At 39.0% G+C, this 12,560-nt stretch overlaps 2 protein-coding genes and 1 non-coding gene across 26 annotated transcripts in view; 1 reads left to right on the top strand and 2 right to left on the bottom strand.

Moving 5' to 3' along the window:
* The first annotated feature begins 55 nt into the window (after window positions 1-55).
* On the top strand, window positions 56-9,111 carry tdrd15 (tudor domain containing 15). The gene is made up of 5 exons (XM_008397220.3): window positions 56-285; window positions 1,795-1,864; window positions 2,330-8,002; window positions 8,121-8,254; window positions 8,697-9,111. Exons 2-5 carry the CDS (start codon window positions 1,833-1,835, stop codon window positions 8,708-8,710), a joined length of 5,853 nt encoding a protein of 1,950 aa, XP_008395442.1. The 5' UTR covers window positions 56-285; window positions 1,795-1,832; the 3' UTR covers window positions 8,711-9,111.
* A 234-nt stretch (window positions 9,112-9,345) lies between these two features.
* Window positions 9,346-9,428, bottom strand: trnal-cag (transfer RNA leucine (anticodon CAG)). Its single transcript has one exon. It is a non-coding gene; the product is annotated as a tRNA-Leu (tRNA).
* Window positions 9,429-10,350: 922 nt separating this feature from the next.
* afdna (afadin, adherens junction formation factor a) overlaps window positions 10,351-12,560 on the bottom strand; it is a 108,047-nt gene continuing 105,837 nt past the window's right edge. For 22 of the 24 annotated variants that reach the window (XM_081602817.1, XM_081602820.1, XM_081602818.1 and 19 more), the window contains one exon: window positions 10,351-11,906. In XM_081602817.1, the coding sequence (XP_081458943.1) occupies window positions 11,750-11,906 (157 nt within the window). In that variant the 3' untranslated portion in view covers window positions 10,351-11,749. The remainder of the gene's footprint in view (window positions 11,907-12,560) is intronic. The other 2 variants (XR_014085692.1, XM_017302208.2) reach the window with 2 other exon arrangements.

The raw sequence follows: 12,560 nt of genomic DNA on the forward strand, positions 1-12,560 counted from the left end.
CTAAATTAATTTTGTTATTTTTTAAGGGGAAATAGAAACATGGGTCAGTGTTTGAGTATTTCTATCTAAATGGATATCCTTTATTAGTCATTTACTAATTTGTTCATTGTCACAGCCTGAACGAGGTGACGATTTATTTGTTTGTTTAGTCGCTGAAAAGCGGGATTCGTTAATGCGCATCAGAAATTAGCATCTCTGTAGCTTCACCGAGGCTAGCAATGGTTCCCAGCCGCTGCGGGTAACTTGGACTTACCGGGTGGCAGCGAGCAGGAAACGGGCGCCAAGGTGAGTTGGGTCACTAACTGTGGTCAGAAAGGTGTCACCACTCGACCAGTTTTCTCGGTTACTGTTACCAGTAGGTTTTAAAGCTGACCAGCGCGGTTAGACTGGATTAAGATTTAAAAAATTAGTTGGGTCGTCTGTGTTAGCTCAGTTAGCTTCGTTAGCCGTTTGGTGTTAGCTCCCGCTAACCGAAGCTAATTTGCTGAGTCACTGTTCGCTTTATCAAAAACAACCGTTCAACAGTTTTTTTTGTTGTTGTTTTTTATATGTTAAAAAGCAATTGTATATATATCTGTATTCTGAGATATTTCTATCTTATCTTAATAAAGATATAAACCGAAAATAAAAAAAATAGTTACACAGGGTTTCTGTGAAATCTGCAAGTATGGGATTTATGCATTTCTCAGTAAATATAATGAAATAAAGTGAGAAAATTTTCCTCGACACACTTTATAAAAGTAGCATCTATCCATCCGTTTGCTCATCCACTTATCCTCTTTATTTAAGCACCTGTCCATCCTTATGAGCCATCCATGCTATATCAAGAGGTCCTGTAACCTAAACTATTAATTGCTTTATTGCATTTTTTGAAATAAATTCTCCATCACAGCTTTATTTATCTTTTGGTTCCCTTTGGTTCCTTTCCAAAAATTACTGAGGTGTTTGGTTCCAGTACTTTAGAATATTTTCCAACTTGTGCACATGAATATTCTTTAAAACTTACCCTAAATAAGTTTAGGATTTTCTTAAATCCTAAACTTATTTCTCGTTTCATAATAATAGATTCCTTCTATGTTTCTATGTTCATTAATCATGGTTATAGTAGGTTAAAAAACTATTACAAATTACCAATGTACAAATGTGAATCTTAAGTTGACATGTAATTTATTCCTGTTGTGGCCATTATTTAACTAAATTAATGACAAAACCACCTTGTCGTCTTTAAATCTTGTTTTGAACTACCGTCAAATAACATTTTAAGATGCAGTTTGTGTGGGTGTTGGTTTGGGAAGTTTGCTGATATTGTTCAATAACAGAAACATTTACCACAAATGTTGTCTTATATGCTTTACATCCTTGTCACTTTATGTATGTTATTATTTAGAGGAGTTTCTGATAATCACTTTAATGCAGTGGACCCATTTGTATTCCCGGTTCAGTTATTCAGAGACTTTTCTGTGGAACATAAGTCTAGAATTATAATTATTCGTAGAAATTTGCAAATTACAGCATTGTTTTTATGGAACACCATTTTATTTTCATTGGGGCTCATTGGCTGTACAGCAGATTATAAAAAAAAAACTGTTTATTAGCTTCAGCGCTAAGATCATTTCCACTGCGCCTGTTAATGCATATTAAGGTATATTTTATGAAGTAGTCAGCTATAAGTGTATTTAGAAGAGGTTTTGAGGATTTGTTCGTAGGCTGCTGTGTTCCCAGCCACTGGAAATATCCTCTGTATTTAATTAAAAACTAACATGGTAAATGCTGCAACATCTGTATTCCCTGAAGGTTGATTTGGTGATTTGAAAGGACCTGATTTTGCTACAATGCAGTCCAAGCTCGGACCAGAACATGAGAAGTAAGTAAAACAGTTAAATCATAAACATACCAGTTGGAGTGGATGAGTTAACTTCTTTAGGTTTGTATCTCATTGGTTGGTTCCTGTTTTTAATGTAACTATTAGTCAGGACTATTGTGAAACATTAGATCAAGATAATTAACTTTCCAGTTGTGCTATATATATATTTTTTTTGTATAAATAGCTGGACTTTATTTACAATTTAAGTGACATCTAATGGTAATTAAATGCACAGGATATAATTTAGGGGTCTCAGAGTGTGTGATAAATGTGTGTTTTACACATTTATCACACCTGCTGATTGAATCAGCAGGTAGTTTCCTTATTGGACTTCTCTTCCACTGAGCCACAGTCACCCCAACGATTAAATCAGTACTCAGCTTCCTGCTTTCATAAATTACAATTATGTAATAAGGCATTACAGATATAATATTGTTTATTAATTGATGCTATTTGAATTTGCAGATCACAAGACTCAGGTGCACTGACACAACATGCCCTTTGGTCAGTGGATCTCAGTTTGACCCACTTGGACTGGAGCCCCGAAGCCACCCTGATACACTTCCAGGGACAGTACCCTTCCATATGTGAACTGGACTACAACATATTGCAGCAAGAACTTCAGAATGTACCAAAGACTAAAGCCGCAGTGGACGTTGCCGATTTCTGCCTAGTTGAAGATGTGACTTCAGCTCGCTGGTTCAGAGGAAGAGTTCAAAACCGAAAGGAGGACTTGCTTGATGTTTTCCTCATAGATTGTGGAAACGTCCTGAGTGTCGACATTGCTCGCATATCTTCCTGTTCGGACGACTTGTTCATCCTGCCTCCAAAAATAGTCAGTGGATTTCTGGCAAATGTACTGATTCTCCAGAATTGTTCTCACTCCGTTGTTGAGCGATATTTGTCGAGCCTGACGGGTAAAAATGTCACAGGTTTTATCCAAGCACTTCTTCCTCACAAAGTCCTTCTTTTTGAAGCGCCTGACATCAACTCTGACCTTGTTCGACATGGCTTTGGGAGACATGTGGACAGAGATACGTTCCTCCTCCTGGTCAGCATGCTTACAGAGGTGCCACTCAAACAAAACATGGAGCCAGTTCCTGACCTGCTCATTGAAAAATCAAGAGGCCAAGAATTTTGCTACAAATCATCTAGCTTGCAGGGATATCAGGACATGTTGTCATTCTGTGGGCCTAAATTTAGTTTTGGGACATGCTCTAAAGTGCGAGTAACTGCTGCTGTCCATCCTGGGCTCTTTTATTGTCAGATGGTTGACACAGAAGCAGAGCTGTGGCAAGTTTCAAAAAAGCTGGCTGAAATTTGTGAGGACAAAACCAAAGGATGCAGTCAGAAGACTCCAGAGAACCTGGGTGTTCTGTGTGCAGTTAAAGGAAAAGATCAGAAATGGCACAGAGGCTTTGTGCAGCTCCTGCCAGCCAACTCTCAAGTAAGAGTTTTCTTCATTGACTACGGTTTCTTTGAGACAGCAAAAGTTGAGAACGTCCACAGCTTACCCCCTGAATTTTACTCAATGCAAATAATGGCGTTTCCGTGCACTCTTCCCCCTCTGGCTGACCAGGACTTGGTGTTCAGAACTCAGCAGATGAGTCTCCTCAAGGCAGGGTTGCTCGGAGCAGTTCTCGATGTGGAGATCACTGGTTTTGATAAAGATAATCATTTGTACACCATCACAGTGCTGAGTGCTAAAGACAAACTCCTGGAAGAACCAGAGCCGATCCAAAATCTTTCCTCCGAGCCACTTTCAGATTTTGAGGAACCGTCCCCTCAGGATCGATATGAGAATTACGAGAAAATCCTGGGTGAAGCATTATACAAAACCCTTGAAGCAGAGGAAATTCAGGTTGGCTCCTTTTTCATGGGCTACGTTGAGTATGCTCAGGATCCAAACCACTTCTGGATCAGAACCCAGAAACGCAACCAGGAGCTTGAGGAAATGATGGGCAAAATAAGGGAGCACTTCAGTCAGGTGAAGCTGGATGAAGATGTACTGCTGAATCCGGAGGTAGGGGCAATGTGCTGTGCTCTGTACAATGAAGACTTTCATTTCTACAGGGGTGTGGTGACAGACATTCTCGAGCACGGAGCTGAAATCCTTTTTATCGACTATGGGAATGTTGAAAAAGTGCCACACAAGTTGATAAAGAACATACCCAAGACATTTGCTGGCATATCCCCCTTTGCTGTCTGTTGCACACTTGTTAACACTTTTCCTTTAGATGACGTCTGGCCTAGCGCAACATGTCAGTTCTTCAGAAAAGCTGTGTCTGGCAAAGCTTTGCTTGTCCACCTAATCCAGAAGAAAAAAAACACATTTGTCGTCGACTTGTTTGAGACGGGAAGCGACAGGAGCATGACTGAGGTCTTGATCTCTTCCAAACTGGCTGAGTACATTCCATGTGTACCTGTGGAGAAAAAACAAGATGTTTTGGATAAAGCAAGACGGCTACAACACTCTGAAACAAACATGAGAAAAGAGCAGCGGCAGGATTGTGAAGGAGAAGTGAGCCTGTGCAGAAATGAAACTGAGAAAATTGAAGTTTCTTGTTACAAAGTTTTAAAATTCAAGCCAGGGTTCGAGGTCTCTGTGCGCTGCTCCCACATTAACTCTCCATATGACTTCTGGTGCCAGGCTCTAGATAGAAGTCAAGCTTTGGAGAAGCTCATGGATGACATCCAGCTCCATTACTCAGCTCACACAGTTCCCCTCAATCCAGAAGAGTTGTGTTGCATTGTAAAGTCACCTGAAGATGGACGCTGGTACAGGGGCTTAGTCATTGGAAACAGGAAGAGCCAAGTCATCGTGATGCTGGTTGACTACGGTTCCATTATCCCGGTCACACCTTCTCATCTTCAGGCAATTATGCCAGAATATCTTCTCTTGGAAGGACAAGCTTTCAGATGCAGCCTTTATAACCTCATTGAACCAGCAGATCCAAAATACTGTGGCGATTGGAGTCCCCATGCATGCAACTTTCTGAAAAGTTTTGCCCTCAACAGTGAAGGTGTTCTGAAATGTAAAATTTCATCCCTGTTGAATGTGAAAAACAAAGGCATTTGCAACGTCGTTTCTCTCCATAACACCCAAACACAGCAAAGCGCTGCAAATACACTTATCGAGCAGGGACTTGCAAGAGTAGCAACTTCATCAACGAGGCAAAACTCTGATGTGTTCCCCGAGTCTTTCATCTACTCTTCGTTTGACCTAAGTCCTGGAGATGAATTACAGGTCTATGTTACGCATGTCAACAGCCAGTGTGAAGTCTACTGCCACCTCGAGAAGAACACAGAAATCATTGAAGAACTCGAGATTAAAATCTTAGAGGCAACTGAAAACATGCAAACCAGGAAAGGAGCTGTTGTGAGAAAGATGTGCCTCGCAAAATACTTGGATGGCAAATGGTACAGGGGTATAACCTTAAGTGTTCAGTCATCCCTGCATGTTGGCGTTTTCTTTGTTGACTACGGAAACGCAAACATATCCGAGATGAAGTCTGTCATGTTCATTTCCAGGAGGTGTGAAGAATTGTTGTATACGCCAATGCAGGCCGTAAGATTCAACCTCCATTCAGTGCCCACAGAGGAACTCTACGCAGATGCCGTGGAGTGGCTCATCAATGCAGTCCTCAATAGGCTGGTGAGAGTTGTTATACTAGGAAAGAGGGATGATGGATCATTTGATGTTGAGCTGTTTGATGGAGAGATCAACATCAATGAGAAGCTGAAGGAGCTTATTTTGAGTCTTTCCCAGAAACCAAAGACTGCAGTCAGATTTTCTGTAAGCTGCAGAAAAACAAAAAAGCAAAACCAGTGCAAAAAATGTGATATAGGCACATTCAGGACTCTACTAAAAGTGCGCAGTTCATCGCCATCTAAAGTTATTGGTGCAAAACTGAAAAACACCCAGAATTCTGCACTTGGTAGAGCCCCAAACAGGAAGGCACAAGAACGTGTGCAAAATCAAAAGAGGACTAGTCCTATAAAACCTCAAATCAAGTCCACAAGTGAAAACCAACATGCAAAGCAAACACAGCACAGAAAGGAAAAAGAAACGCCACAACTGGTGCGGCTGCCATATAAGAACATAGATCCTGGATGTAGGATAAAATGTTTTGTGTCCCACATTGACTCCATCAATAGGTTTTACCTCCAGGTGTCAGATGACGAATCTGCCATCCTGAAAATGGGCGAAGATCTCAACTCCAGTGACTTCAAAGATTCCTTGAAGCTGGCCTCACCCTTGACCGTCAGTGATGCTGTTTTGTCAGAGTTTGAGGAGGATGGTGCCCTGTATCGTTCAGTTGTGAAGAACCAGGAAGACGATTCCTCCTACAAGGTGGAGTTTGTGGACTACGGAAACTCAGCATTTGTAAGAAAGGAAAAGATCTACTTTTTACCGGAGCAGTTCCTAGCCCAGCCAAGGTTTAGCATACCATGTTCACTGATTAACACATGCACCTATAGAGATGAAGCTTCTTTCATTGAAGCTGTGACAGAGAAGCCACTCTTGGTTGAGTTTGTTTGTCAGATTGGGGATCAGTGGCAAGTCAAGGTTGAGCTTCTTGATGATCTTGACGGAGAAGCTGAAAGTGATGCAATACTTAATAGCACCTCTGTAGCAAAAAGCAAAGAAGCGAGTCAATCACTTTTATCTGATTTCACTCCAAGTCCCTGTAAAAAGAATCTCAGAGAAGAAAGTCAGCAAAGTGAAAAGTACATAGAAGCAGCATCCACCATAAAAAATGAGAGTTTGGTGCCAGAACCATCAGCCAAGCAGAAAGTCCGAAAATCCAGGGGGGATAAACAAAGACGCTTGAGAAAAAAGCGCTACAAGATGTCCAAAACATCTTCCACCACAGTCTCCAGGGACTGTCCAGATGTGTTCATCCATCAGACTGTTCAGGCCATAGAGACAGAAACTGGAACCATTCTTTCAGTCCAGAGTGACAGCAGCTTTTATGTCAGACTGACTAAAGAAAACAACTTGCTAACATTGATGGAAAGACATATAATGGACAACATAAAGAAGTACAAAACTGTGTCTGAGAAGGATGTCAAAAAAGACCTTAAATGCTTAGTCCAGGCTGAGGACGGCAAGTGGCGGAGAGCTGTTGTTCAGCAGATACATGAGAGAAGGTTTGAGGTCTTCCTGGTGGATTATGGAATAACTGTAGAAATTCCAAGAGGGCCTGTCCCACAGCAATGTACTGACCTGAAAGAGGTCCGAAACCTTGCTTTGTTGTGCAAGATAAACAGTGTTGGACTCGATGAGGGGATTGCAGCTCATCAGTGCTGGTATGAAATGCTCAAACCGTTAGTAGGCACTGAGGTAAAGCTGATTTTTGTCCAAATTTCTGAGGCTGATAAAGTTTGGCTGGTTGAAATCGCCCTGAGTGAACTCTTGCTTATGTGTCAAATCAAGGCTTCATTGCACAAAAATGGAGACAAGACTGGATTAGCAGCTGAAACCCAAAATGAGGCTTCACCAGATGGATTCACCGCAGACGCCAGCACTCCTCAGCTTCTCTTCTTTGCTCCCCTTGAGACAGACAAAGCTTACTCTGGCTTTGCATCAGCATTTACCACTCCCTTTGAGTTTTGTGTTGTCCTCGAAGATTTACTCCTCATCATGGATAAAGTGTCTATAATGTTGGACAACCTGCCTGTCAATATGCCTTCTCTTCCAGAGGCCCACCTGGTTCCAGGTGCCTGCTGCCTGTTGATGTCTGAATCCAAGAACAAGTGGTGCAGGGCTCAAATCATTCACGTTGACACCACAGTGGTCCTGAAACTCGTCGATTATGGGCATCATGAGGTCATTCCATTCCATGACCTCTCAAAGCTGAAGCAGCTTCCGATGGAGCTTGCAAACCTCCCAAAAATGACTTACCCCTGCATTCTGAGAGGGGTGAAACCGGCCGGTGTGGACGGACAGTGGAGTGATGAGGCAGCAGCCTTCTTCCAGGATTGTTTGTACGAGAAAGATCTGCAGATTTTCTTCAGAGAGTTTGGCCCCAACTCCATCTGGAGAGTGGACATTGTTGCTGATGGAGTCCATATCGCCAAGAAGCTGGTGGATGCTGGACATGCGAACTATATAGATGTATTGCTTGGACGCAGGTATACTCTTTAGATTTTACTAGTAGTAAATTATAAGATGCATGATGTAGATTCTTTAACAATCATGCTATGTTGATAGTATATTTAAGATTTTCATTAGCATTTTTCTTACCTAAAGGTTTCAGGAGTTGAGTTCCTGTAAAGAACCTCAGGTTTGTGATACCGATGAGGAAGAGGTCTACAATCAAGTTGAGGCTACTGATGGGTGCAAAGTGAACACCTCAGTCAACTCAGAGTCCAGATCAAGTCAATGTAAGAAACAAATAGTTATAAAGACAATTAATAAATACTGGCTGTGGGAAGGTGATCTCTCACAATATAAGATATGCAGGTATTTCATAAAGTAGTTTTGCATAAAAAGGCAACTTGTTCACTATAAGACAAAACATTAAACAGGGCTTGAAGAAAGCTTTTACACTGCCTGGTAAAAGTAAGTCGCCTGTTAAAAAACTAGGTCACAGTAATATCTTAGCTGTGATTATTCGTTTGCTGTGGCATTTTTTCTGCATTGTCAAAAGACTTATTTCTGTCCAGCGTTGCATTAATGTTTGAAAATTATGTGTTTCAAACCCAGTTAGGTTACAACTCTATAAGTTTGGATAAGACATGGACGAAGTAGAGCGGTGTTTATTTTCAGCCTGGAATCATTTCTACCAGTAATGACTGTTATTGATCTTATTTTCTTCTCCAACAGGTTTCCTGATGTGAAGAAAGCTTCTTCACATGTTTGCTGCAGTGGGTTTTTTTTTAAATCAGCCACACAACAGAAGTTTGTTTAAATGTATATGTATTAACTTGTAGTTGTATTGATTTGTGGCTGATTATCTTTGTTGTATTATAATTTCCTCACTCAACCCTTTTCATTCCTTAAACTTAGTAGAAGTTTGTTGCTCTGGAGAATTACATTATTTGTTAGAGGCTCCTCAAATGTGATAATTTGTTTTTTGAGATTTTTAGATTAACCTTGTTTTGTATGTGTATTTTCAAGACTTTCAAAGTCTTTCTTTATATTAAGTAGGGAGATTGTTTAAATACTCAAGTCAGCATTTTCTGATCATCTATTATTTTACTGGTGCTTGTCTGAAATAAACTTATTTTTGTTAAAATTACCTGTGTTTTCATTTTGCCCTTCTTGGTGTTATGGAACAAGAAATGTAAATGTGTTTCATAATTTCAAATTTTCCCTTCACGTAGATGTTGAAACTATTAAAATATATGTTCATATAAACTTATTTCCTATACAGTCTATTATGTAATCCATTCTTATTGGCTAAAGTCGATGCTGCATAGATAAATTATTCAAAATAAACAACAAAAAAAACATTGACTAATCAAAACATTGTTGTCAGAAGTGGGATTCGAACCCACGCCTCCAGGAGAGACTGCGACCTGAACGCAGCGCCTTAGACCGCTCGGCCATCCTGACAGATGCTATGACGTATTGACAGCAATACTATTAAGCAATACAGTATTACGTATTGGAGCTATACCTCTGACGTGTGCTAAATTATACATATCCGCGTAAAACGGGTGTAGCTACTTTGACTCTCGTAATACTTTCGGTTTTTCTTTTGAATGAGCTAGTTTGTGGAGAGCCTATGACATTGCTTTCAGAATAAAATGTCCAAAACACGTTTTTTCCCGCGAGAGTTCTGGACATTTCTCGCTTCTAAAGCGGGAAAGCCAGTTCCATCCGCTTCATGTTCGATCTTTTGAGTTCCGTTTACATCGTGAAAATAACTTTACATTACACCGTAAAGTAAATAAGTATACTTTACTGTGTAAAGATTGTATACTTTACTGTGTAAAGTATACAATCTGTCCCCTCGTGCTAAAATCTTTTCCCTCATATAAAATATTTTGTGTTTACAGTTGTAAACTCAAATTCTGAATTAAGTTTTATCTTAAATTTATATTAAAGTACCCTTATGAATGTTTCAATTTTTAAAGATGTATGGCAGTCATTTTAATTCTGATCATTTTTATCTATGACATAAAAATTTGCTTACTTTACTTAACTTGGTCACATTTATGCTGTATGTTCACTGTGACTTGACCAAAAAAGAAGTTTTTGAAAATTTCTCAAAAACAAAGTGTTAAATATACAATTTTAAAAATAAAATTATTGGATTTAAAAAATGTGTTTTATTCTAACAAAAGCTTAGTAGAATTTAATTTTGACCATATTTAAATGAATCTTAATGGAAACTTGATAGTTGAGCTATTTGTGCATATATCGAGTATTTTTTATATTAAATAAAAACAAATATTTAGCTTATTTGGCAGCAAAACAAGGAAACATTACTTATTATAAAAATGTTGAAAAGATGAAACATTATCAGGCCCCGTTGTTGAAAAATCTGTATTTATTAATGATTTACAAAAGGCTAAACATTAAACCATTTAAATGATTCAGTTCATTTTGAAACCTAGAGGGAGAAGTCAAGGAGGAAATGCTTGTAGTGATTCTACAGGTCGGTAACTAACAGCATTTTATCTCATCGTCACATAGAATCAGTTTCATCTCCAGTCGATGGAAAAAAAAAAAAAAAAAGATCCGTTCACACAGGATGGAGTCACTCAGAGTTTAAAGCTCAGCTGAAGAGTGTCGACACTTTGGGAAACCGTTTACTATGTGAAACCGTCACGTTTCTCTGGAGCTCTGTGAAAAAAGATTACCACAGTCAAGAGGTCCCAAATATAATCCACTTCTCTGAAATAAAAAGGTCTGCAGATACAGAGTAAATACTAAAATATGTGCATGTATGTTTCACTTTTTCCTACAAGGTTTGAAATAAATACCTGTAAAGCAAACAAGCATTCGAAGAGAAGCTCTTCTTCCTTTATTAATATTGTGAACATTAATCACATTTTGAGTGGAAGTGTTTCTGAATTGAATTTAGGGAACAAATCAAATTAATTTCACACAACTCTGCAAAAAACTACCTTTAAAAGAACCTAAAACCTAACATTCGGAAACAAGGCGGGGAGGTGGGGGGGACACCGAAAACGAGAGGTTCGTTGGGTTTTCTGAATTGAAAATTCAAAGTTAATCACGGAAGCGTTCCGGTTTTCTTTAGTTTCCTGGAAGGTTTCCACAGTAGTAAAAAGAGACAGTTATGGACCGGAATATTTACAGTAAAGTTGTGCACTTACAGACCCCTTTACCATCCTCCAGCTCCTCTTAAGACGCCACAAAAACGAAAGAAATCCGCTCTCTGTCGCTACCGAGTGAAAAAAACAGTGTTTCCTCTCATTGAGAATTTAATCTTTAAAATAAAATAAAAAAAACGGATAAAATTAATAAAATACGTTTCTTTCTGCTGGCAAGAAGGAACTGAAAGTGAAAAAAAAAAAAAAAAAAAGCGTAAAATATGATAAAATTGTTCATATTTCAGGAAGCTATTTAAAAAAAATTTGAAACGAGAATAAATCTTTCTAAATCCCCCAAGAACCATTTTACAAACAAAAATATATCCCCCGTTTGTTGTGTTTCTCTAATCAGTTATAATTAAACTTTTTTACAGTGCTTCATTATTATATAGCTGACAGACTCGGACGAATCTGAAACTAGAACCGTCTGCCATGTTCCAACGATACCGCTACGTCGTGAAAATAAAAGGTGAACGGTCCAGTTATCTCGAAATAAAAATGAGAATCAGAACCGGAGGGAGGCTGTCAGTGTTTGCTCCACCTGGACGTTTCCCAGGACCTCCTTAAGGTGGATTTAAGGCGGCGCTGGGAGGCCTACTGCTTGGTGTTGAGCTCGTTCTCCAGTTCCATCAGTTTCCGGGAAGCTTTGACCTTGTTGGAAACCTCTTTCCCCTGAGAGAAGAGGCGCTGGCGCTCCTTAAAGGTCAAACTCTCCGGCGCGTCGCTGGGGATCGAGTTCTCCTGCTCCTGACTGAACGCAGACACAGAAACGCAATGAGGAAAACTCCTTTCCAACACCAGAGCTACAGAAAAGCTGCTGCAGTGTCTCTGTGACGCCACCAGGGGGGCGATCAATACCAACCGATTTGAAAAGGTGGATGTTTGTTTCAGTTAAAAATTACTCATGGTATTTTTAAAAACTAAAAAAAAATTTACCTACTCAAACTATAACTGAATTATTCTTATAAATATTAGGTTTTAAAAATATATATATGATTTTTTTTTGTAGATCACAAACTTTAAATGTTTTTTTCTACTTATTTTGTGCTTGATTTGAAGAAAACTGAAAAATATTTAATCTGTTTCAGCAATAGAAACAGGATCTATGCCAGTCGTCATTTGAAAACACTTGCCGTGTTTAGACAAGTTTTAATACAGCAATTAAAAGCAGATTTAGGGCGATCAATACCAATACATTTAAAAAGTGGATATTTTAAGGGCATTTTTACAAACTAAAATAGCCAAAAAAATAATTATTTCAACAAACAAAGCAAGAACTATTTTAATTAAACAAAAAAAACATTTCTTTTAGATCAAAAATGTACTTTTTTTTGATAATTTTTTATTTCGGGCTTGATTTGAAGAAAAACTGAAGAATATTTAATCTTTTCCCAACAATCTTATT

The sequence above is a fragment of the Poecilia reticulata genome, chromosome 21, assembly GCF_904066995.2.
Source record: "Poecilia reticulata chromosome 21, P_reticulata-male-v2, whole genome shotgun sequence".
NCBI lineage: Eukaryota > Metazoa > Chordata > Actinopteri > Cyprinodontiformes > Poeciliidae > Poecilia > Poecilia reticulata.